General features: G+C 50.4%; 2 protein-coding genes across 6 annotated transcripts in view; both read left to right on the forward strand.

Annotated features, from left to right (window-relative positions):
- Window positions 1-801: 801 nt before the first annotated feature.
- LOC102737230 (olfactory receptor 6B2) lies at window positions 802-1,807 on the forward strand. The gene has a single exon (XM_006746872.3). The coding sequence runs from the start codon at window positions 821-823 to the stop codon at window positions 1,757-1,759; it is 939 nt and encodes a 312-aa protein (XP_006746935.2). The 5' UTR covers window positions 802-820; the 3' UTR covers window positions 1,760-1,807.
- Window positions 1,808-10,094: 8,287 nt separating this feature from the next.
- Window positions 10,095-25,974, forward strand: part of NDUFA10 (NADH:ubiquinone oxidoreductase subunit A10) — a 113,414-nt gene continuing 97,534 nt past the window's right edge. For 2 of the 5 annotated variants that reach the window (XM_081813264.1, XM_081813263.1), the window contains exons 1-6: window positions 10,095-10,245; window positions 13,205-13,373; window positions 14,070-14,285; window positions 16,527-16,613; window positions 19,929-20,050; window positions 21,443-21,522. In XM_081813264.1, coding sequence (XP_081669390.1) covers window positions 10,171-10,245; window positions 13,205-13,373; window positions 14,070-14,285; window positions 16,527-16,613; window positions 19,929-20,050; window positions 21,443-21,522 — 749 coding nt within the window. In that variant the 5' untranslated portion in view covers window positions 10,095-10,170. The remainder of the gene's footprint in view (window positions 10,246-13,204; window positions 13,374-14,069; window positions 14,286-16,526; window positions 16,614-19,928; window positions 20,051-21,442; window positions 21,523-25,974) is intronic. The other 3 variants (XM_081813266.1, XM_081813265.1, XM_081813267.1) reach the window with 2 other exon arrangements.

Consider the following 25,974-nt stretch of genomic DNA (forward strand, 5'->3'; position numbering starts at 1 on the left):
TTTATTTATTTATTTATTTGAGAGAGAGAGAGAGAGCGCAAGCGAGCATAAACAGGGTGAGGGGCAGAGGGAGAAGGAGGCTCCCTGCTAATCGGGGAGCCCCACACACACCAGGCTCGATCCCAGGACCCCAGGATCATGACTTGAGCTGAAGGCAGATGCTTAACCGACTGAGCAACCCAGGCATCCCTGTGTTTTTATCTTTTTACTCCTTTGTCATATTTTCAGGGGTTTTGAGATGGCACAAAGATAGATATGTGACCACTCTCCCCTCTTGGCCTGGGAGACTTCCGCTACTCCCAAAGACCCCCAGCCCTGTGGGTATGTCTGGGTCCAGGGTCTGGCTAAACTGGGACACCATATCCCACCGTCCCATGAGCCCTGCTGCTGTCCCTTCCTCTTACAAAATCAACTCTGAAATCAGGTGGAAGGTTCGGTATCCACTGATTTAGAAAGAGCGTGCCCGATGGCCAATGACAGGCCCAGGTAACACTGGCTGCAGAGAGCCTATCGTCTTTAGAATCTTTGGAGAACTCCAGGTTGTAGGGAAACAGGACCACCGTGGGATACTTGGGGGAGGACGTGGGTGGGCATTCCAGAGCCCCACTCTTAGCGTGACCAGCCCCAAGCACACCAGGAACTTCCTGATGGGGAAGGCTTCACTTGGAGACAGTTTCTGCTCCCTTCGCTGCTCATGGAGCCAGGCGTCCGATCTCTGGGCTGAAACTCTCCTGCAGGGTGAGCTCTGCCTTCTCCCCCTGAGGCCCCACAGCCCCTCACTCTGGAATGGTGGTGTTTTGCAGGCTCCCAGCACACAAGGATGAGGGGAGAGAATGTCACCCAGGTCAGCATGTTCATCCTGGTGGGCTTCCCCACAGCCCCTCGGCTGCAGTATGTGCTCTTCCTCCTCTTCCTGCTCACCTACCTCTTTGTGCTGGTGGAGAACCTGGCCATCATCCTCACCGTCCGGACCAGCTCCTCCCTCCACAGGCCCATGTACTACTTTCTGGGCTCCATGTCTTTTCTGGAGATCTGGTACGTATCTGACATCAACCCCAAGATGCTGGGTGGTTTCCTCCTGCAGCAGAAACACATCTCCTTTGTTGGGTGCATGACTCAGCTCTACTTCTTCAGCTCCTTGGTGTGCACTGAATGCGTGCTCCTGGCCTCCATGGCCTATGATCGCTACGTGGCCATCTGCCACCCCCTGTGCTACCAAGTCATCATGACCATGGGGCTCTGCGTCCAGCTGGTGGTCTTCTCCTTTGTGAGCGGCTTCTCCATCTCCGCCATCAAGGTGTACTTTATCTCCAGCGCCACGTTCTGTGGCTCCAATATCGTGAACCACTTCTTCTGTGACATTTCCCCTATCCTCAAACTAGCCTGCACAGACTTCTCGACTGCAGAGCTGGTGGACTTCATCCTTGCCTTCATCATCCTGGTGTTTCCCCTCATGGCCACCGTGCTCTCCTATGGACACATCACCCTGGCTGTCCTGCGCATCCCCTCGGCCACTGGACGCTGGAGAGCCTTCTCCACTTGTGCCTCCCACCTCACCGTGGTCACCATCTTCTATACGGCCATGATCTTCATGTACATCCGGCCCCAGGCCATCGATTCCCGGAGCTCCAACAAGCTCATCTCTGCTGTTTACACTGTCCTCACCCCAATAATCAACCCGTTGATCTACTGTCTGAGGAACAAGGAATTTAAGGCTGCCTTGAAAAAGGCTCTTGGGCTAGGTCACCCTTCACAATAGGACAGTCAAACATCCTGAAATCTAATTTGTAGTGATAATAAAATGCTATCTTATATTGCACTTTATGCTTTTTAAAGTAAATCTGCAAATGAAATATAGCAAACTATAGAACCACACAGAAATAATAAACCTTTATCTGTTTTTGTTTTCACAAAGGGCAGCGGTCACTTTGGGTTTTTTGAGGTTCTTATGAATGCAGTTGTGAAGATGCTTTCATGTTTCTTTCATTATGATGCTTGAGTGAATCCTTGATGTTTTTGCATGTAGCAATGATTCATGCATATCATGTGTAATATTGCACTGTGTAAACGTATCACAGTGCACTATGCATTGACTCTGTGGACAGTGTTAGGGATGATGCCTATTATTATTATTATTATGGCTAATACCGTGGTGAACATTTCTTTTCACTAACGTACACTGAGTTTTGCTAGCTGTGTGCGTAGGCTGGACCGAGGTACACGTAAATGACACCGATAATTGCTGCAACATGAGGTATGTGTTTTGGTAGGTTTAGTAGGAACTGCCAAACTGTTTTCCAGGGTGGGTGCACCGACTTTTCGCTCCCATGAGCAGTGTGTGAGGGTCCCAGCAGTCTGGAGCCTCCCCAACACTTATTTTTTATTTTTTAAATTAAATTACCTCTGTTCCTTTGTTGCTGGTCCATAGAACACAATTTTTAAACTTTCTCTTTTGAAATAATGAGAGATTTACAGGAAGTTGCAGAGAAATATGGAGGGAGGTTCTCTGTGTGCTTTGCCCAGCCTTCCTGGATGACACCATCCTGCATGACTAGCTCAGCTCAGTATCAGGACACTGACTTCAATGCAACCCACAGAATGGATTCACATCCCACCAGTTATACATGCACTCATCTGTGTGTGTTCATGTGTGTGTGCATGTGTGTGCACACATGTAGCTCCGTAGTTTTATCACCCGTGTAGCTTTGTGGACTACCACCTTCATAGCATGTGGAATGTTTCCATCACCACAGGACACACACTTGATGTCCTAGCCTCTGGCAACCACGAATCTGTTCTCTGTCTCTATAATGTTGTTATTTCAAGGATTTTACATAAACAGAATCATAGTGTGTGCAATCTTTTGAGATTGGTTCTTTCCATTCAACAAAATTCTCTGGAGGTCCATCCAGGCTGTGTATCAACAGTCTGTTTTTGTTGCCAACAAGTATTCTGCACCACGGCTGAACCGTTCACCTGTTGAAGGACACGCGGGGGTGTTCCCGGTTGCCAGCTGTGAGGCGTGAACGTGCAAGCAACACTCAAGTACAAGTCTCTCTGTGAAGCTAAGTTTTCATTTCTCTGGGGTAAATGCCCAGGAGAACAAGTGCTCATTTGCATCATTGTTGTATTATAGCTCATTTTTAGTGCTAAAGGGAACTGCCAACTCTTTGGCAGAGAGGCTGTGCCATTTTCTGTTCCTGCCAGCAGTGAGCAAGTGAGCAGTTTGGGCATCTTCTCCAGCATCAGTGTCATCACTGTGTCTTACTTAGCCTTTCTGGAAAGTATGCAGTGGTGTCTCATTGTGGTTTGATTTACATTTCTCTAATTGCTAATGATGTTGAGCATCCTTTCCTGTGCTTACTGGCCATCCGCATGTCCTCGTCAGTGAAGTCTGTTCACATCTCTTTCCTATTTTTTTTTTTTAAGATTTATTTGAGAGAGAGAGCACTAGCAGGAGGAGGGGCAGAGGGAGAGAGAGAATCTCAAGCAGACTCCAAGCTGAGTGGGAAGCCCAATATAGCGCTTGATCCCAGGACCCTGAGATCATGACCTCAGCCAAAATCAAGAGTTGGGTGCTTAATTAACTGAGCCATCCAGGCATGCCTCCCATTTTTTAAGTGGATTGTTAATGTTCAGTTTTGGGAGCTCTTTACATATTCTAGATGCAAATCCTTTGTCAAATTGCACACGTTTTCCTCCCCATCTGATGTCTGCCTGTTTGGTAAAGTCCCTGTAGAACAAACATTTAAATTTTGCTGAGTTCCAATGTAGCTTGTTTTCCTTCTGTGTATCATGCTCTTGATGTCAAGTCCAAGAATTCTTTCCCTCATCCCGGGTCCTGAAGGTTTTATTCTAGGACTGTTTTCTAAAAGCTGTATAGTCACTTTTACATTTAGGTCTGTGATCTGTTTTGAGTTAATTTTTGCATATGGTGTGAAGGTCATTATCAAGGATGTCCAGTTTCTGCGACACCATTGTGCAAGAAGCTATCCTTCCTTTACTGAATTGCATTTGTACCTTTATAAAACATCAGGTGAGGGTATCTGTGTTGGCTTATTTCTGGTCCTCTGTTCTGTTGATCTATGTGTTTGTCCCTCCACCAATACTGCACGGGCTTGAGAAATGTAGCTATTTAGTAAATTCTTAACATTGCAAGAATGATTGGTTCCCCCCACTTTATTCTTTTTCAAAATGATTACGGCTATTCTAGGGCCTGTACATTTCCTTATAAATTTCATAATAAGCTTGTTTATGTGTACAAAGGATCTTTACGGGGTTTTGGTAGGAACTGCATGAAGCCTACAATCATTTTAGGAGAACTGGCATTGTTGCTCTGCTGAGTCTTCCAACACAGTGACACAGCAAGTCTCTCCAGCGATTGGTTTTCTCTGACTTCTTTCTCTGGTGGTTTGTGGTTTGCAGCATACAGATCCTATACATGCTTTGCTAGATGATACGTAAGTATTACATTTTTTTTTTTTTCTGGAGCAATCATAAATGGTATTGCATTTTTAAATTTCAGCCTCCACTTATTTGTTCGTAATATATAGAAATGCAGATTTTTGTGCATTGACCTTGTAACCTGCAAGCTCACAGACCTCATTTATTAGTCCTAGGGGCTCTTTGGGGTATATTGCTTTGGATTTTCTACCTAGCCAATCATGTAACCTATGGATAAAGGCAGTGTAATTTCTTCCTTTTATATCCTTTTTATTCCTGCCTTTCTGTACTGTTTAGGATTCCAAGGCTCTGGTGAATGAGAGCAGGGAAAGCGGGTATCTTTGCTGCTTCCTCTAGTATAAGAAGGAAAGCATCAGCCCTTCACCATCAAGTGTGATGTCAGCTGTGGGGTTTGTAGACGTTCCTTACCAAGTTGAAGCAGCTCCTCCCTTCTTCCCTGCTTGCCAGGACGGTCTGTTTTGTTATGTTTTTGTTTTTCTTAAACGTGAATGAGTGTTGTATTTTGTCAAATGCGTCTTCTACTGCAGGTGTTCTGACCACTGATTTTTCTTCTTTACCTGTTAAGGCGGATTGCAGTGACTGACTTTGAATATCAAATCAGCTTTGCAACCTTTAAACAAATCCCATTTGGTGGTGGTGTGGTCCTCATTTTTTATTCATTGCTGGATTCAATCTGATAACAGTTTGTGAATTGTGAATTTTTGCATCTAAGTTCATGAGAAATATTGGCCTATGTTTTTTTCTTTCTTTTGGTGCTATCTTTTTCTGTCTGGGTACCATAAAATGGGCTGGGGAGCATTCCCTCTTCCTCTATTTTCCAGAGAAGACTGTATAGAGTTAAGTCTTCAAGTGTTTGGCAAAATTCTCCAGTGAAATCATCTGGGTGTGGGAATTTTTTTTGGGGGGGGCAGTTTTGAAATTACAAAATCAATTTGGATAATTTAGGTTATCGAGTAATTGTTAGTGCTTATGTCTGTTTTCCTTTTTCTTTCTTTCCTCTGCTTCTTTCCTCTTACCTTTTGGTTGGAAACCTTTATATTTTTCAGAGATCCATCTTGATTTAGTTATAGTGTCATAATAATAATTCCACTTGCTTAGGAGGTGGTGTTTGGGTATCGTGTGGTTTCTTTCGCGGTTGCTCACAATCTGTCATATCCCTGCTTTACCACTTCGGGCGAATAGTCAACTTTTGTTGACGTCCTTGTACCCTCCCCAACTTCTCCATGTGATTGTTCTGTTTCCTCCACAAAGACATGCTTCAACCATCCGATGGGATGTGAGAAGCTCACGAAGGAGGTCTATTCTGTTTACGCCCACGCCACGGTTCTCCTGTAGCCACACTTTAGGGGTGGGGTCTGCTGGGAACGTCTCTCAGTGTTCCTTCCCCTCAGAATGTCTTTGTTTCCCCCTTTACACCTGAAGGACAGATGTGCTGAGTACAGGAGTCCCAGCCCAGGGGGCTCCTTCTTCCTCTGTGTGTATGGACAGTCCCCCCAATGCCACCAGCTGAGCCCAGCATCACTGGCAAAGGGGGCAGTCAGGAGTCCACCAACAAGAAGTGGTTGGGGAAAGTAAAACAGGAACACTTCCCAGGTAATGTTATGAATCCAGTATTATCCTGATACTATAGCCTTACAAAGATGGTCCAAAGTGAAAACTACAGCCCATCTCTCTCATGAATATACATGTAAAATTGTTTTTTAAAATATTTGCAAATGGGATTCAGCAATATACAAAAAGTATGACACAATATGACCATGTGGGGTTTAGTCCAGGGATACAAGGTTGGTTCAGGATTCAAAAACCAATCACTGAGATCCACTGTATTAACAGGCTAGAGCAGAAAAGTCACATGCTTCTATCAACAGATGCAGAGAAACTGCTTAACAGAATCTAACGTCATTCATGGTAACAATGAACAATTCTCAGGAAACAAAGAACCGAGGGAGCTGCTCCAACTTCCTAAAGAGCATTTACAAGTCTCCTGGAGTTAGCATCACACATAACCAAAACCTGAGTGTTTCCCCCTAAGAATGCAAGGAGGTCGGCTCTTGCCACTGCTGCCCCCCACAGAACCGGAAGTTCCAGCTGGTGCAGGAAAGACGGGAAAAGAAGTGAAGGGCATCCAGGTTGGAGGGAACGAAATAAAACCGCTCCTTACAGATGACACAGTTGTCTGCATAGAAATTGACACACCATCTTCTAGAACTAACAGTGTTTCAGCAAGGCCACGGGATACAAACTGAGCACACAAAAGCCAGCTATGTCATGTACTAGCAACGAACACAAGGAACACAAAATTTAAAATATCATTCGAAAGCACTAAACGTTTTTTAAGTATTTAGGTGCAGACCTAACAAAACTGCCGAACTCCCATGCTGGAAGGTGTGCGGTGCCAGCGGCAGGAGTTAGAGAGGGCGCAAATAAATGCGGGGCATCTGCTGCACAGGGATGGGAGGAGTCAGCACAGCAAGAGGCCGATCCTCCCCAAACTGCTACACAGTTTTAACACAATTACTACCCAAACTGCAGCAAGAGTTTCTGTAAACGCAGAGAAGACGATCCTAAACTTTTTGCCTAAAGAGGCAAAAGTAGTAGAACAGCCAAACCAATTTTGAAGGAGAATAAAGTTGGAGGAATTAGCCTATCGATTTGGAGACTTACTCTATAGCTAGTCCTCAGTCTGTGGTATTGTTGAGACACATAGATGATGGGACAGAACAGAGAAGTCCCATATAAACACTACCGACATCTTTATTAAAGACTTTACTGAGGTAATTGCAGATTCACACACAGTTGTTAAGAAATAACACAGAGATCCTTTGTAAACTTTGCCCAATTTCTCCCAACAATCACATTTGCATAACTGTCATACAGTATCACCACCAGGACGTGGATGCTCATTTGGTCCACTCACCTTCTTCAGACTTCCCGCATTTCCCGTACTTATTTGTGTCTGCGTCAGTGTGTGTGCTAAGTTTTACAGAATGTTTTCATCTGTGTAGGTTTTGGGTCCACCACCACAATCAAGACACTGCACTGCCCAACGCCACACGGATTCCTCAAGCCGGTCTTTTATAAGTGCATCACTTCCCTCCCTCTCCCTGCAAACCTACCTCCACTGCTGACCCCTGCAGCTACTAATGTGTACTGTCTCCAAAACGTCATTTCAAGATGTTGTGTAAATGGAGTTACACCTTCTCGGGAGTCATTCTCCACGTAGCGATTCCTCATTTGTTCTTCTTTTCCACTTCAGTGCTGACCGCGCTCCCTGGTGTGCACCTGTCAGTCTGCTCACCACTCCCCCTCTGAAGGACGTCCCACCTGACTCCAGCATCTGGCTATTATAACACAACTGCCACAAACATCCATGCTTGGGGTTTTGTGGGGTACCAAGTTCTCAGGGAAGCAGAAGTCAGAGGTGACACAGGGAGAATACTGCTTGAGACCTAGATCAGGCTGTACCTGCAGCCGGATGCATGCACGGAACTGCCTGGGTCTGGTGAGGTTTCCATCATGTGCTTTACACAGCTAGTCGGTACTGACCCTCAGGTATTATGTAGTATCTCAGATGGACACTGGACAGGTTAGGATTTGGGGGATAGTGTTCTGTAAGTGTGTACTACATAAACGTGAATCTCATTAGTAAAGTCTCAAAGGTCATGTGATCTCAGGATAGAGCAAGTATCTCCTCTTGATCCAGCAACGTCAACTTTTTCTTATGAATCAACATTGAATTTTCTCTCATTTGGTTTCACTGTGGTAGTGATTATACAGTCACTCAAACTGCAGCTGGACGGAAGTGTAACTTGCAGGATATTTATAAATGAAGCTCACTTGGAAGTGAATTTCCTGAGTGCATGTTTTCCTTTTCCAGTGTTTCTGGACAGGGAAAGACAGTACTGGTTGGAGCTGGCTACCAAAGTCCCATAACAGTGTTTATGAATGGTCTCACAATGAGGAACACTTGAAACATATTATCTATTTCTGTGTACCAAGAGCTTAACTTACTGTAGTTACAAGATTAACCTGTTTAAATAAATTTTGATTTACAAAGAGTAGTTGGGAAGCATTATATATAATATCTCTTACTTCAATATTCATCATGAATGTTAGTGTTCAGAGCTGTGCCCCACGGACTCTGTCCCCTGTCGTTCTGTCTCAGGATCCATCCCTGGAGGAGGTACCAGGGAGAAGAGGAGGCCAGGTCTGGAAGAGGCCTTGACAGGGAGGCAGCTCCCAAAACAGTGGTGGAGAGGGCCTGCGAGGCCTGACCATGCATCACCTGGCAGGGATGTGTGACTGCGGTCTCTCTCTCTGTCTCACTCTGTCCTCAGGACCAGTTGCTCACACAAGGGCTTTGTCTTGGGAAAGAACATAAAAGATGTGTCTTCATCTGGGGTAAAGCTGGGCAAGAAAACTGGAGCGCTAGAGGCAACAGGTGAATGGGATAGATAACAAAGTAAGATGAGAAGAGGACAGAGAGCCCTTCCCTGAACTCTGACCCGAGACAGGATGTGGAGGGAGGCCTTGGGTAGGTGGTAACCCCACGGGGCTGGAGGGCTTAGGGCTCCCTGGTCGCACCTGCTTACTGGAGGTGCACCTGCAACGTGTCAGGAGCTTTGCTTGGGGCTGGGGACACGGGGCAGGACATGAACATGGCCCCTGCTCTCTGGGAACGAAGAGTTTAGAACAGTGTTTCTCTCAATGCAGACCATTTCCACCGCAGTTCAGGGCCCATCCCAGATCTTCTAAGTCACTCTGGTTCCGCGGACTAGGGCTCTGCATTTCGGCCCAGCAGGAATTTTCGAATTAGGGAAATATCTGCTGAAAGACCTTCGTTTCCAGAACCGCATTCCCACCCTAGCAAACAATTCCACTATCATTCCGAAAAGTTGAGAACCAAATGGAAGTTAAACGATAGAAAACTTCGGGAGTTAAGAACCATGAGCCCGACAATGTGCGACGCTTAAAACCCTCCCGAACGTAAGGCTAGTAGGAAAGAAACCTCGCGTTAAAGTCAACTCGTGCTAACCTGACCCCTGGAAGGATTGCAGTTAACCGAGAGCCCACTGCGCTTGTGTGTTCGGATGCCATCCGAGGTGTTAGAGGCCCTATCAGGCCTGGGGTCCCTCGTAACCCAGCCGGGAGGACGAGGACGGGGACCCCTGCCCGGCGCCCCGGGGCGGAGAGGCCATGTCCACCATCGTGGCTGCCTCCTGTCCCTGCCCCGCCCAGTCCCGAGCTACCTTCCGGGCTCGGACGGGCTTCGGGCCACCGAGAGAGGTCCAGGTGACTTTCAGGTCTGCACTTGCCAGCCCGGGGAATGTGGGAGGGCGGGGGGCGTCCCGGGCGCAGCAGCTGCCAGCTCAGGGGAGGCCTCGGCTCCGCGCCCCGCACGACCTCGGAACCCCCGCAGAGGGTCTCCAGAGCCTCTGTCGCGGCCCCAGGCCCAGGTCGGGCGGCCGGACCCTGCAAGGCCCGGGCGGGGCGCAGGCGGAGGGGCAGCCGGCCCCAAGCGGCAAGCGGCCAGCGGCCGGGACCCCAGACCCAGCTCTTGGCGCCTGCGCCCGTCGCCCGGAAGCTCCCGGCAGGCGCCGCCCGGGCAGCCCGGCCGTGACGTCACGGCGGCGCGCCGGCCGCGGAAGAGGACCCCGTCACGACCGCGTCCCCTCGGGTCCTTGAGCCTGTGCCGACCGCGGAGCAATGGCCTTGAGGCTGCTGAGGGTGGTCCCAGCGTCGGCGTCGGCGCAGGGCCTGGCGGTGGTCGCCCAGCGCGTGGTGAGGCGGGGAGCAGGCGGGCGGGGGCGGGTGCTGGCCTGTCCTCCCGGCGCCGACCCTTCCTCATCTGCCCGGGCGTCTGGGCAGCGGCTTCTAGGGTCACTCTCTGGGGGACCCCCGCTGCCCCCGGCATTTTTGGTCCTGAGTTGCGGCAGAGCTCACAGGGGCCGGGAGCTTCTCCAGGTCATGTTCTCCAAGCAGAACGCTGGGGACGGAGGTGAATCGGCCGCCTGGCTGCCTTGGTGCGGGAGGTCGGCTTGCAGGTGCCTCCGTGCAGTTGGGCGCTGGACGCACGAGCAGGTGTGGGTGAGCCAGGGAGAGCCTGGGGTGGTGTTTATCCGCTGACGAACGTAGCAGCGCGGTCAAAGCCAGTTAGGGCTCAGCCCTGGCCAGGCGCCGCGGGGATGTGCCGTGGAGCAGAACCCGAAGAGGCTCTTCGGTTAGATGAGAACGGCTTAGGAGAACTTCCCACGGTAGACAACGGCGGGATGACATCAAGGCGGAGGGAACACAAGAAGCCAAAGAACCGAGGCCGGAAACCTTACGAAACTATTTGTAACGGTGCTTGTAGAATCGCTTCTTTGCTTGCTAATGCCTGGCCCTGCATCCGTGTCCGATTGACTGTAAAGGGACTTGCTTGATCTCCGTGCTAAAGATTCTGTTCAAAGGATTTTGAATAGAGCAGTGTCATAGTCTTGTAAAAAGTCATGTACGTGTTTTCAGGAGATGATTCAGGCCACCAAAGAGAAGAAACGTAGAAAAGTGGTTACCTTTTTAATATCCAGTGTTCTGGGAATTGTGTTAGTGGAAGTGGGGGGCCCAGAATTAAGGGGGTCATACTCTGCTGCAGTGCAAGCACTAGACAGACGCCCTTGTAACAGTGTGTTCACTTCCTGGTACTTTTACAGGGGATGTAGATGAACTTCAGTAAGTCCAGAGAAAAATGAGTAAGATGGAAAGGGTATATGCCTTGTTACTTGAATAGTGGAAGGAATTGGAAATGTGTCATGAAGGATCTGTTCTGTATGATTCTAGAGAGCAGTAAACGGGACTGAGGATGGGAAATTTTAGAGAATTGTACCATAATTCCATAGAAAAGCACTTTCTAAAGATTGCAGTCAGTAAGTGGCTGATTGCTTGACCAAACGTTGCTGTGCACCTGTTTTGTGCCACGTCTGTGAGACGATCAAGTCGTGCACACACATGGGAGCAGTTTGCACGCGGCTCATAGGTAGCCTGGAGGAAAGAGTGATTAATTTGTAAGGTGCAAGGTACGTTATGATTAACACCCCCTTACTCACCTCATCCATTCCCTAGTCCACTTGGCATAAGCTACGCTGGCCTTGCTGATCTTGCCGTGCTTTGGCTCCAGGACTTCTCTGCTTACTGTTTGCTCTGCCTGAAAGGCCCTCTTCCAAATGTCCACTTGGCACCTTCCAGTCTTTGTTCAAATGTCACTCTTCAAAGGCTCCCTGGCCTCCCAGTATAGTCTGTGGCCCATCCCATATGCCGTGCTGCCCTCCATGGCGATTATTTAATATGCTCTGTACGGTGGACTCCTGAACAACACAAGTTTGAACTGCATGGGTCCACTTACTTGATTTTTTTTGATAAGTACAGTATTGTAAATGTATTTTCTCTTCTTTATGATCTTAATGTTTTCTCTAGCTTACTTTATTGTAAGGAAACAGTGAATAATACATGTAACAAGATATGTGTATTCAGTTGTTCATGTTATCAGTAAGGCTTCCAGTCAACAGTAGGGTATTAGTAGTTAAGTTTTTGGGGAGTCAAAAGTTGTACATGGATTTTCAAATGCACAGAAGAGAGGAGGTCGGCACCCCAGCTCCTGCATTGCTCAAGGCTCAACTGTAATTATTTCTTTGTTTTGTTGTCCCATTGAATCCTTTGGCTCATTTCCATAAATCCGTTGTCTAGAAAACATGCTTTGCATTGTGTAGGCTCCTAATAAATACTTGTTGAATGAATAAATAAGTGAGTGAACATTTTTTTCATATGGTTTTTGGCTATTTTTAATCTTTCAAAATAAGCTGTGCATTCCTATTTTTCCTTATTCTATCAATATTCCTCATTGATCCATACAATCTATATATACGCTAAGGATTTTCTTAGTTGTTTGCCTTTTGATTGTGTTTCTTTCTTGATGTGTGTGTGTGTTTTGTGTGTGTGGTGGTGGGGGTAGATCATTTGCCTTTTGAGCAGAGAATAGACTGGATTTGTTGGAGATAGGACATGAGGCAGGCATTGCACCGTAGACGAGAGATGTGAGATGTCTGCAAAATCATTGTGGCGGGGATAAGGAGGAGACGGTTGGCTCCAGAGAGGTTTAAGAGTTAAGGTCAGTAGGATTTTGTGAGTAATGATAGGGTTGGAGGAAGGTGGAGGATATCCAAAGTGATTCCCATGTGTGCTCTGATTTGCTTGCTGGATAGTGGATAGGGACTGTGGGAGGGAAAGCAGATTCGGGGGTTAGGGTATGGATGTTAAATTTCAGTTTTAAGCCTGCTAGCTTTCAGATATTTTCAGGACCTCTAGATGGAGCTGTTTAAAGGCAGGTAACTGGGTCCAGAGCTCAGGATAGAAGTCTGGCCTAGAAAAATGCTCTGTTCTCTTTCTCTCTTATTTCCCTTTCCTTCCTCCCTGCCTTCCTTTCATCCATCCATCCATCCATCCATCCATCCAACTTTTATTGAACACGGTATGCATATTCTGTTCCAGGCCCTGTTCCAGGCCCTGAGGATTTAGCAGTGAACAAAACAGACAGTTCCCCTATCCTTATGAACTTACACTGGGGGTGGGGTAGGGAGACCGATAATTAAACAAGTCAATAGGTAATAAAAATGTAGATGTTGGCATTTTTGTCACCAGGGGTCTTCTTGGCATTTTTACCTAATAGCTGCTGGTGTCTGCAGTAACCACATGCTGTTGTGTTTTTCAGGCAAGAATTCATACAAGTGTACAGTGCAAGCTACGGTATGGCCCTTTGGCGTACATACTCGGCGAAAGAACAACCAAAAGATTCACAGAACGCAGCAAAGTGATAACTGTAGATGGCAATATATGTTCTGGAAAAGGCAAGCTCGCGAAAGAAATAGCAGAGAAATTAGGTACGGACTTCTGTCTTGTGGAGTACCTTCCTCCCAGGTGCACGGTTGCCTATCTGAGTTCGATTTCACTTTAACATTGACTAGGTAGAATTGGGCCCTGGGTATGTATTTTACATTTTTAAAATACATTAAAAGCTGTTTTTAATGTGTTAAGTTTAATGAACATTTTAAAAACCCATAGTGGTTGTCAATTTGAATTGGAATTTTATCTTGATAATGTCCGCAGAGCATTTTCACATGAGCGGTCTTATTTGAGCTTTGTAGCACTCCTCTGAGTAGGGCCGTGATTACTGCTGTCATTCCCAGATGGATAAGAAGCTGTTGTCACACGGCTGGTTAGCACAAAGCCAGGCTTTGAACCCCGTTCCCTGACTCCTGGTGAAGATGTCTGTCTGTCGTACTTTCCTACAGTAGATGACTGGCTGGTGCCCGCTCATACGTGAGGGGCTCCTGCAGCGCTGGGCCTGCTCTCCTTTTTGGGAGGATCTCCTGCGGGGGCACCAGGGGGACCCTGTAATGCAGCTGTTCTGGACACATTGTCTTCAGCATCCTGTGTAAACACAGGCGTGAGGGTAACTTTGCCCGGGTCCTAACCGACCAGCCTCTGCGATGTGTCCGGATGGGGCTTTGTTTCTGTGAGTCCCGGCTGCCTGCTGAGGGCAGGTGACGCGCTCATGTCGCATTTCTTCTTCTCAGGCTTAAAGCACTTCCCGGAGGCAGGGGTGCATTACGCAGACAGCACTACGGGAGATGGGAGGGCCCTGGACATAGAGCTCAGTGGCAGCTGCAGCGTGGAGAAGTTCTACGACGACCCGAAGAGTAATGACGGCAACAGCTACCGCCTGCAGTCCTGGCTGTATGCCAGCCGCCTCCTGCAGTACGCGGACGCCTTGGAGCACCTGCTGAGCACGGGTGCGGCCCCCCTGTTGTGCGGTCCCACCGTTTTAGATTGCCACTAAGTAGGGCTTTTCTTTGAGGGTATTTGATGAGGCAAGTTCTGTCTTCTTAATAAGATCATAAACTCCCCGAGGTTCACATTATTCCTGCTTCAGAATAAAGCGCGCTTAATATTATTTCATTTCTGTGCACTGGGGTGAGGTTTATGGAGTGTCGGGAATTTCCGTGCCGCTGCTCTAGGCTCATGGGGGAGAGGTATCCACAGATGCAGGAAAGAGAGCCTGTAAAGGGCTGTGACGAAGAGGACTCACACTCGTGCGGTGGAGCCATGGTCACGCAGAGATGGGACACCCCAAACAGGCCTGTTTCTGAGGGCCAGGGATGGTCTGGGATTCACCATCCCCTGGTCGCTCCTAACCTTGGAGAAAGTGCAGAGGTGGGGAGGCAGAGCACACAGGGCCCCACGGGCCCGTCCGGTGAAAGGGGGCTGTGTTTCTGGAAGCCGGCAAGAAATGGACAAGGGCCGATAGGGGGGCAGGCACTGTTCGGGGCAGGGGAGACAAGCAGCAGTGGTCAGGGCGTAAAGTCAGCGCAGAACAGGGTCCGGTCCGGGAGGGATGGCAGCATCCTGGGTACCGGCAGCGTGCGTTAAACTTGGCCCCTCCCGCCCAGCGTGCGGGGCGCGCAGACCCCGCCGTGCTTGGCCAGAGCCCCAGGCCTCGGAGGCGCTGAAGCTGTGGGTGGCAAACAGTGTATCTGCGCCCAGGAGCCTTGTGCCCGCCTCTTACGGCCGTGGTGGCCACACTGGGGCGGCCGTCAGTTACCCGGTGAGCTCATTTACGGACAGCTCCGCTGCCGCCTCGGGGGGTGTGTCGTGGGTGTGAGTGGGAAGGTCTTGTAACGGGGGCCCCCGGGAACGGACGGCACTGTCCACAGACCTGCGCTGAGCCAGCAGGGTCCCTGTACACAGTGCGTGCCCCGAGGTGCGGGAGTCGCTCTATCTGAACACTTACAGAGGAGTCTAGTGACTGTCTTGCTTTTCCAAAATTTTCTTAGTGACGCTTTTCCTCAGATGAACGTAAGCCCTGATTTTGGTTAGTGCTGCTCCTGAGAAAGAATGCGGTCTCCCTTACGATGGTCTGTACCAGGACCTGGCTCGTAGGAACTGCTTGGTCCTTGGATGTAATACTGAGACTTGGCTTACCCCAGATTCTTCTCGAAGCATACTTCAACCCTATCTCAGGACTCCCTGTTTCTTAGAGTGAAGAAGGAGCACTTTAAATGAAACCCTGTTTCTTCCTGTGTTCCATTAATCATTGCACATTGTGTAAGTGCCTGCCGTGGGCTGGGTGCGTTCTAGGAGCCCGGGCGGAGGAGCGAAGGCTGCCGCCTGCTGGAACTGACACTGTGGTAGGGAGAGAAAGCATAAACGTGCGTACGTTTAGTGTCACGTCCGGTAGTGAGAGGCTCAAAGGGCTTTGCAGTGGGGCCGGGGCCGTGCTTCCACGTGGGGAGGTGACGCAGCAGGGCCGAGTGCAAGGACACTGGCTGGAGCCCGGTGGGGACAGTGCTCAGAGCGGCTGTGGTCACAGGAGGCCACTGTGACGTGAGTGCCGTGAGTGGGCTCGGAGTGGACAGGATGGGGTCAGAGAAGTTGCCTGGGCAAGGTGGCTTTTCCTCTGGAGGTGTGAGCTGGCTCAAGCTCTGACGGTGCCCATCTGTTGCTGGGAGAGCGGCCGGGGGCCAGGGCCGAGGCAGGGCCTAGCTGGTGGCTGGGGCTGGGAGCTTGCCAGCTGCTGGGAGGCCTTGCTCTGTGAGGGGGAGCTGTGGAAGCCGTGCACAACGGTCGGGTTCAAGATGTGCTTGGGAGGAAGCTGGTGTTTACTCCTGAATTGGGCACGGGGCACGGGGGGAGAGTCGTGGATGCTGCTGGGTTCTGGCCGAGTGGTCGGGCCAGGGCGGGATTGGGGTGGGTAGACGGGATGGGAAAGCTGTGGTTTCAGACAGAAATGCCTTCCTCCTAACTGGATAGGTTATAGCTGACAGGGTGAGACAATGTTACATTGCCCAAACCAGAAGTGTTCTCACTTTTGAAAATGATTTCTCACTTAGAAGAGCACGTCTGTGCTTCTGAAAATATTTGGTATGCAAAGGGTGTTGTAAATAACTTTTGCCTTTCTAAAATGAAGTTACTCGTTCCCAGTGCCTTGGTTTTTATCTGTCTGACTTTTGATTTTGTTTCCCTGTTTCTAACAGGACAAGGTGTTGTATTGGAGCGCTCCGTCTTCAGTGACTTTGTTTTCTTGGAGGCGATGTATAACCAGAGATTCATCCGGAAGCAGTGTGAGTCGGGGCTGCAGGCGGGCCTTCCTGGATGGGTTGTGTCGCTTTGTAAAGGCTCTCGCAGACTTCCTGTGCAGTTAGTGTGCACTCTGCACGTCTGTTAAATACATGTATAAGTGATTACTTGTTACATTAACAGGAAGAAAGAGGGTTCCTTCCACCCTCTTTTCCTCCTAAATTCCTATCTCCCGGTGAAAGCAGAGGGGCTCCACCCAACCTTGCCCAAAATCGCGTCTCCCCGGCCCTGTCTCTCTTCAGCCTTGCCACTGTCTCTGATCTACTTTAATTTCGCTGAACTAACCAGTTTCTAGTGTATGATTTTGTATGTCATTAGGATGTCTGTTTTTCTTGTGCCCGCACCTGCGTGACAGCCAGCATCTCATTGTCTTTTCCTTCTGTCTGCTGTGGCCCTGTTCTGGTGCTTCCAGGGACAGCAGCACCGTGTGGGGGTTGTTGGAGGTCTGACAGTGGACACGGACAAGGGTGAGGACTGGTCAAAGGTGGCCTGACTGAGGAGTTAGGGAAGCATGTCAAGGTGGGGTCGGGGTGTCTAAGGAGGCGTGTGCCAGGGCAGAGGTGGGGGGCCCTGTGCTCAGTCTGCCCGTGGACATTGTCACCTGAGTGCTCGGCTGCCTGGAGCTGGCGGCCAGCTTAGCCCTGGGGGGCCGAGTCCGGGTGGCTGGTTAGTGAATGGGGAGAGCTGGGCAAGCCAGAAGAGATTCGGGTTTGAGGCGCTCCGCTCTGTCTGCTTGCATGTTCCGCCTTGAGGGCGGCTTGCCTGTGCTTGCAGAAGCAGCAGCCAGCGCCCTTGCTTCTGACCAGGGCACCGGTCCTCACCGGGCTCTCCAAGCAGCAGTTGAGGTCTGTTGGCCAGTGTTTCTGGGGTGCCAGGCTTTGTCCTTGCTGCCAGGGGGAAGACGACAGAAGACAAGGAAGGCTCTTGCCATCCTGGCCGGGGCGGGCATGAAAGCAGCATCGATGCCTGTTCCTCCAGGGGCTGTGGGGGCCCGCAGGAGGACTCTTCACTGGCCAGGAGACGGGGTGCTGTCAGCAGCAGTGTCCTGGAGGAGGGAGCCCAGGGCAGCAGGGCAGCAGGGCGGCGGCTTAGCTAGGGGAAGCATGGCTGGAGGCGCCTGCGGTGTTGATGGTGGGGAAGGCCGGTGCTGCCGGGGGGGGCCCAGGAGAGGCAGATGGGGGGGGCACAAGGAGAGGCTTGCGCTCCTACAGAGGATGCTTGGCTTTTTCCTGAAAGTACTGAGGAGCCACCGAAGGTGTTAGGTGCGGGAAGGATGTGGCTGTGTCGAGTTCGTTCATCTGAGGGATGCGTTTGGGGAGGGGAAATCAAAGGGAAGGAGGCTTGAGGTGGGGGAGGTCAGAGCAGGATGGCGCACGTTAGGATGACTGCTGCACTGGGTGGGCAGCTTTGCGGGAGGAAGGTGGGGAGTAAAAGTGGATTCATCAGGCTTCTTGCCCCGTGAATAGGGTGGGAAGTGGCGGCGGGCTGGGAAGGAGGTCCTGCGCAGGTGTGCTGAGTTTGAGGTCCCCACGAGATGGCTGGGGGGAGATTCTGGCAGGTGGCTGTGTATCACAGATGTGGTTTGGGGGGATTGGCCTGGACCAGGGATGCACTCGTCCCTGGAAAGCCCAGAGTGAGAGGCAAGCACTGAGGCCAGGATCCTTGGGCTTCTGGGTTTCTGGGGAGGGAAGCCTGCTGCAGAATTAAGCTGAGTGGGGTCTGTGAGGGTGGCAGGGGGACAGTCGTCACATGGAGTGTGCAGGGTTTTGTGGGACAGAAACTGAAGAGGTCCCTGGGGGAGGCCGATGACTAGTGAGAGTCGTTTCCGTGTTGGGTCGGGGGGAACAGAGGACTTCAGAGTAGATGGTACCGCGAGGTGGAAGGTCGCCTCCGAAGTGGGAGCGCTCACAGGAATACGGAGCAGGATGCTTGCCTGAGGGCGGGTGTGGCTGGCCTGGCTTCGGGCTGCCCAGGTGGGAAGCCGAGATGAGGCCGGCTGTTTCCTGCGCGGACGGGAGAACAGTGCCCCCACGGGAGCCTCGGTCACTCACTGTCATGGCACCACCTGTGTATCTTTGTTTTCCTCCAGCTCAGACCCCTGCTGACCTGGGCCAAAGGTCTGTCTTGTGAAGCTGCTGAAACCGGACTCACTGCAGTGGTCACCTGAACATTTCCTCTAGAGCAAAATGGTTGTCTTTCTGTGGCTCCTAGTGTGAGCCCCGAAGTTGGTCGCTTCTGGAAGTTTCCACCATGTGAACTTCTGCAGAGGTGGCAGTTTCTTGGTGTTGCTCTTGTGGCGGGCGAGGGTGGTGGTTTCATTCCAGTGACCCGGCGTGCACGCTGCCTTTCTGGTAGGGTCCTTGTGCGCCAGAGGACGTCGAGGTGCAGGGTGTCCTCCAAACAGCACGTGTGTTCTTTAGCCCCGCGGGTTCTACGTGGCTGTCCTGCACAGCAGTAACCCAGGGAGGGTGCGCTCTCGGCCTTGCTTTCTGTTTTATTTTGTGTTACTAAATCTGCCTCAGTAGGTAGTTCTGCGTAGCTGGTTAAGTTTACTGAAATACACTGAAACCAAGTAAATGTAGCTTCCCATTTTTCAGTTGAGTTATTTGAAAAAGAAAGTAAGAAAGGTCTGTACTTGCTGGAGAAGATGAGACCGTATCTGTTACTGCTGCACAGCGGGTGTATGTGACGCGTTCCTGCCGCAGGCTGCCAGAGGGGACGCTTGTGTGCCCTCCCCGGCCTTCTCTGTGGCCAGGATGCCCTTAGAATCCGGCCTTTAGGATGTTCCGAAGGCCGGCGTGTAAGTCGCATCGTCCCGCTCTGTGGCTGTGGCGTGCGGTCTCCGGGCCCGGTGCTTGCGTTCTGCGGGGACGAGAAGCGCTGCGGGGCGGGGCTGCCATCCCGGCACCTGCAGGGGCCCCGTGTCGCGGGCACGCTGCCCGTGCTGACAGCTGTGCTTCTGTGACTCACCGACTGATGTGGCTCTGGGCACTGCATCTCTCTCTGCTCTTTCTTTTTTTTTTTAAAGATTTTATTTATTTATTTGAGAGAGAGAGAATGAGAGACAGAGAGCATGAGAGGGAGGAGGGTCAGAGGGAGAAGCAGACTCCCTGCCGAGCAGGGAGCCCGATGTGGGACTCGATCCAGGGACTCCAGGATCACGACCTGAGCCGAAGGCAGTCGCTCAACTGACTGAGCCACCCAGGCGCCCTCTGTCTGCCCTCTCACTCGCAGGCGCGCGTGTTGGGAGTGCCTGCGGCGGCCTGTGCGTGACAGACGTGCCTCTCTCTCGTGTGCAGGTGTGGACCACTACAACGAGGTGAAGAAGGTCACCATTAGGGAATATCTGCCTCCTCACGTGGTGATCTACATCGACACGCCCGTTCCAGAGATCCAGAGTCGGATTCAGAAGAAAGGAAACGTAATTCAGCTTTTCAGTTGCAGCCCGTGCTCTTTTACGTGTCCTTGTTATCTCGACATGTCCTTGCAGATCAGCCCTTCCTGGTGGTGGTCACGGCAGTTTGCTGTCAGGCGCTGCGGGCCTTCACAGAGATGGGTGGCCCACACAGTGGGGCCCCTGAGCGTGGGCCCTTGTGCGGAGGATGGAAGGGGCCCTGGTCAGTCACTGCCCTCCAGCAGTGCCCCGCAGCCCTGAGCACCATCCTGCCGTCGCCCTGTCCCCTAAGCCACCCCGTGAAGAGGGTTAGTGTCCTGGTGGCAGGCCCCTGTGCCCTGCACCTTCCAGTACTCTAGTGGGGTTTCTGCACCCTATTCTCTGTCTGCGGATCAAATGTGATTCCTGGTATCCTTTCAGCTCTTCCCTCCTAGCTCAGGTTGAGCCCCTCTCCCTCCTTCCCCTGCGTAGTGACTAGAACGGTGGGGCCTCGGTCTCTGCGCGTGTGGTGCTGGCTGGGTCTGCATTCGATGGCCTGAAGCCGGGGATTGCTGTTGCTCACTGGCCCGGCAGGCCCGAGGCAGGACACGGAGCACGAAGACATCACTGCCGCTCGGTCTGGTTCTTGTCTGCAGACACCGCTCCCGCTTGGAGTGTTTTCTCCTGGGAGAGAATAGATCTTCTTTCTGATGCTGTGATGCAGGTGTAGAGTTGCGTGTGGGGGTCAACAGCAAACAGGGAAGCAAAGGAAGATACCAGGTGGAGGTCAGTGCCATGAAGAAACACGAGATAGAAGACAACGCGACTTGCCCATAGCATTGCTACACTGTGCAAGGTTTTAGATACTGAGACTGGCTGCTCAGACGTGGAGGTTTCAGTTTCTGAATTTGGCTTAGCACGCTTCAGGGGACAAGGGAGGCGAGCAGTGGAGGAAGTGCGAGAGGTGGTTGGGGTGTGTGAGTAGTGAAGGGAGAAGGCAGGAGGGAGTCGGTGGAGAAGAGGAGGGTGTGAGGGCTGGGGGAGAAGTGGGCCAGTCCCCCTGTTGTCATGGTCTTAGCTGCCAGGCTCTGTATACATGTGCACACGTGTCCTCATACGTGTGCTCTACGTGTATGTGTGTACCATATCCCATGCCATGCTGTACGTGCCAAGGGAGTTCTTCCTGATCCCATTCTAAGCATGCATCTTAACGTCTCTGAAAGGTTATGCCATGGCATTCCCTGGGCAAATGTGGGTGCTTCGCTGTGGTACAGTGAGGATGACCCTGATCAATACCAAAGCCTCTTTCCTATAATTTCTGCAACACCCATGAGTTGTTCCAAGAAAACTGTGTTTGTTGCTTGTTTTTCCCTTTTACAGGTGCACAAGTAAAAGAAAAAGTCTAAACGTTCCACTTGTTTTTTCCTGCTTTTTTTAAAGCCACATGAAATGAAGATCAGCTCCGCCTATCTGCAGGACATCGAGAACTCCTATAAGAAAACCTTCCTGCCGGAGATGAGGTGAGCTAAATGCATGATTGATTTCTATGACCGCAACATCTCCACACATGGTTCCCTGTTCCCAGCAGCCCAGGAGTTCACTCTTACTACAATGGATGTTGTCTGGGGTGTTTTATTTTATTTTATTTATTTATTTTTAAGATTTTATTTATTTATTTGACAGAGAGAGACACAGCAAGAGAGGGAATACAAGCAGGGGGAGCGGCAGGCAGAGTCAGAGAGAGAAGCAGGCTTCCCGCGGAGCAGGGAGTCCAATGCAGGGCTCAATCCCAGGACCCCGGGATCATGACCTGAGCTGAAGGCAGACGCTTAACGACTGAGCCACCCAGGCGCCCCATGTCTGGGGTATTTTAATCTCATGTTTATAAGCAAGAATGACAGCACACATTTCAGCTTGATTGGTGGGGGTTTTTTGGTTTTTCAGTTTGCTTATTTTGTCCATACTTCTTTGTTTTATTTCTAAGATCATTTGAGGCTGGAAATAAAGCCATGCTATATTCCATGATGGGGTGTTAGCATCAGAGAACTCCTGTGTTTTGACCTGAGGGGGCAGCCGGACATTGCTGTTTTCCTGGAAGGCTTGCTCAAAAGTGCTCCTTGAATCCGTACAGAGAATTCATGGAGGACAAGAAGTCCCTGTAGATCCTTTCAAAAGTTATTCTTAATGGTGGTTTGGATTAAATGAAATCCCACCAGATCCTCCTGTTCTTTCCTTCCTCCCGCTCTCATTGTTTCTTTTCTGAAAGCACAAAGGGAAGTGTTCCCCCACTCTGTCTGCTCGTCGTCCTGTGGTCCTTGGCTGCCAGTGTGTGAGAGGGAAGTCGGGGGCCACTGTCCCTCGAGTCCCACTGGAAGGAGGTGTTTGATCTCTTCTGTTGATCTCTAGCAGCTTGTCTTAAACTGTTTTAAACTTAAGCCTCTTGATGCCCCAAAATCTCATGCCTTTGTTTAAGACTTTAATGTATAAAATTGTGATTAAAAACAAAGTTATAGTAACTTTGGAAGAAAAGTTTGATTTGTAAATTGAAAACTAGTTTTTTTAACCATAAGTGTTGATGCTTACATTCCTGCCTCTCTCTTGTGCTGTTTCCGAGCAGCAGTACAGAGCAGGGTGAGCTCTGGGTCCCTGTCTTCCTGTTGTACTGCCCTGTTTAGAGGATCAGAGGTGTAGAAAAAAATCAGGTTTGTAAATCTATGCTCAGGAGAATGTATAGACATACGTGAATAAGCAGAAGAAACAGAGATGGTTGACCCTCGCATGTCAGTTCCAAAACTCTGAGATCTCCTGACTACAAAACATCAACTGAGAAAGGGTGTCCTGACAAATTCTCAAATAGAATTTTTAGATAATAATGCCTGAATTCAACTTGTCATCAGGGTGAGGTTTTCCTTTACTTTGAGGTTATTTTCAAGAACTTCTCCTCGAGGGCTTCCTGATCACGAAGTATGTTTAGCGGCCATCGTAAGCGTCCCTTGCATCATTTGGTTGCTCAGACTTGATTTGCAGTGGGAGTTCGCTCCTGAAGCCTCACGTGCTGTGTTCCATGGCTCACGTGCGCCTCTGCACGGCCCAGGGGGCGCCGCTTTCCGTGTTGAGCATCCAACTGCTTCCTCCCCGGCTGGGTAGCCCAGCCGAGCACGCTTCTCTCTGGCCAAATCCCTGTGTGGAGCAGAACAGTGCTCAGATCTTTACAAGTCGGGGCAGGCGATACTGTGTTCGTTCTGCGTTTTGCGTAACTACCACCGTAGTCGGTTGCAGGCCTTGTGGCTGCTCACGGAGTGTGGAAGTCGTTGCTTGGCAGTGACTAACATGACAGTTCCTAAGGGTGGACACGGCTGCTCCTTACTCAGTGCCCCCACCCCCTCTCAGTGTGCTGAGCTCCATGAGTTTCAGCACAGCGTCACAAATGCTGTCGGCCTGGGAGTTGATGTGCAGTCCTTCCCCACGGTGTCATTGCCCGCGGGCCACTTTGAGAAATCAGACAGGTCAGGGTGTTCCGTGCATCACTGAGAAGCGTCCCCAGCTTGGCATTCAGAGTCCTTGGTAGCAGGCAGCGCTGAGGATGTGAGGTGCTCTGGTGTGGAGTGTTGTGTTCTTATGACTTAATATGGGGCCTTCACGGCCTCTGCTAAGTCCCAGTAGTACAGTGCGTTCCCCTCTGATGAGCAGTGGAGACTCGCACTTTGGGGGAATGAGCTCCCCTCCTTTCTTCCCAGGGGGGTTGGATGTTTCTCAAGTCCAGGGGGCTCGCGCCACCATGGGTCAGGAGGTTTAGACTTCCACATGGAGAAAATGGACCTCTGTTTTGCATTGTAATCCTTACCAAGTTTCCAGGGTGCTTGCTTGCTTTCTTTGTCACCAGCATCGACCACCTGAAAGGGAAAAGTGCACGTCTGAGCGGAGTGTCTGGCCGTGTTTGTGGGGCTGGGTCGGTCGGCAGTGGGCACCGAGTCGTGCTGCTGCGCTCGTAAGCAGCCGCGGTGTGGATTTATTCGTCTCTGTTCCGGCACGGATACCTGCCCTGGTCATGTCCCCGCATGGCCGATGGCGGCGCTCTTGCTTTGCTAGTCCTGTCTCGCTGTGCACCGGGCAGACCAAGGTGAAGGGAAGAAGAGGCGCTTCGGGTAGGTGTGTGTTTCTCAAGTAACACGTGTAGCACACGGTAGCAAACAGGACAGGCTCGAGGGTATGCACTTGTCTCCATGAGAAGCGGGCACCTTTCCGCGGCCGATGGTCGCGCTGCAGACTGTAGCGTGCTCACCTGAAGACACCGTGCGCGGGCTGGCCTCCCGGCTGGGGACCGTCCCCTCGCCTGCTTTCAGGAGAGTCTAATGGAGCTCGCTTTCAGCAGTTTTTATGATGAGAACAGTGGATGGATCTGTGAATGTCTGTGTGGGATTTAATTTGATTTTTCCAAATGAATAGCATAGTATAGATTTTTAAAAGTTGTAGGTCATGCGCTCTTCTGCCACAGAGACTCATTATGCCGCGGGCATTGGTGTCTCCCCTCGTGGTCCTGCTGTGTCAGCTCTGTCTTCTGAACATATATGGTCTGTCTGCTGTCATAGCTCAAGCTGTGTGGAGTTGCGGAAACCCTTACATTAGAGGTCATTTGTCACATTTAAAAGGACACCTACGTGAAAGTTTCTGTGCAGCCTGTGTTACGTAAGTGTTCGATTGTAGACCAGAATCCTGCTTCAGCTCAGTGATGTACTTGCATCTTGAGGTTTTCTCTTGGAAATTCACTGGGAAATTTGACTAGAACTAACAATTTTTACATGAAATTTTAAGAAACCTATCATGAATAGGTTATCTAAAGTTTATAAGTCTTTGTGTTTTAGAATTCAGGAGGTGTTTCCCCACAGAAACAGTTTTAGATTTTCTGGGTCTGTTTATTTAAAGTCATTTAGTTACATATTATATATTTATAGCGGCTAACCTTAGAAGATAAAATTGTTAGAATGTTAGTAATTTAGCAATAAAATCAAAATTAAATAAGTGTGTTTGAGCTTGAATGTCAGTATTTGAAGCAAAGCGGATTTACTGGGTACGATTGGTGGCCGCCATCCGAGGGGCTCTGAATGCCTGTCTGCACCCGAGCTGGTCTCTCTTGTGTCAGCTCTTCTTTCACGACCGGGATGCTGTCTTGTTATGTGTCCTTTGTGAACGCGTGAAGAACGGTGCGGCTTTGGCCAGAGTCGTATTGAGAGATTTTAGGAGGCACAGTGAACTACCATAGGAATATGTATTTTCTGACTCTGTCAACATTTATGCTTAAAATTGTTGGAGAATATGTTTTTTATCTTCATTACCTTGATTTTGAATGTATTTAAGCTTGAGCTATGGCTGGGTTTGGCAAACCTCCGTGTATTCACTCGTGAAGAGACATTTACTCTGCTCTGTTTGTAAACGTCACCATCAGCACTGCTGTTCCCGGGAGGCCCGGCGGTTCCTGGGAGAGGTGGGCCTGGGGGATCAGGTGGCTCTGAATTCCCTCCTTAGGCCTTGACGGTGTCCCTGAATCTCTGACACCCTTGTTGGCCACCCTCTGTTTCGGCCTCCCTTCACAGACAAGCCGGTGGGAATGAGGGGTCGCTGTGCCCTGTGTCCTCTGTCAGTTTGTCTGTTACTGAGGCTTGGCTGTGGGACGCTGCTTGTTATAGGCGCCCAGAAAATAAATGTTCGTTGAATTGAGTCACACGGAAGATGGAAACGTTAGGCTATGAAATTGGCTCTGTAAGTTGTTTTCAGTAGATGGTCTGGAGTCCTGTCTTTGTCCCCTTGCACACCCACGCAGCGCCTGCCGCCTGGCGGGGCTTCGGAAGTGTGCTGTTCTGTGCGCCGGAGGCACCTGTCACTGCTTTCCTGACCTGTCGTGCTCATGCTTGTGACTGCTACACCAGGGAAGCCAAATGGTGAGCACTTACATTGCTGTGTGGCAGACAGTGATG

The sequence above is a fragment of the Leptonychotes weddellii genome, chromosome 3 (assembly GCF_054177405.1).
Source record: "Leptonychotes weddellii isolate Sample4059 chromosome 3, ASM5417740v2, whole genome shotgun sequence".
Lineage (NCBI taxonomy): Eukaryota > Metazoa > Chordata > Mammalia > Carnivora > Phocidae > Leptonychotes > Leptonychotes weddellii.

What these genes read in the sequence shown, in the direction of transcription:
- LOC102737230 (XM_006746872.3), top strand. Translation starts at nt 821, where the DNA reads ATGAGGGGAGAGAATGTCACCCAGGTCAGCATGTTCATCCTGGTGGGC.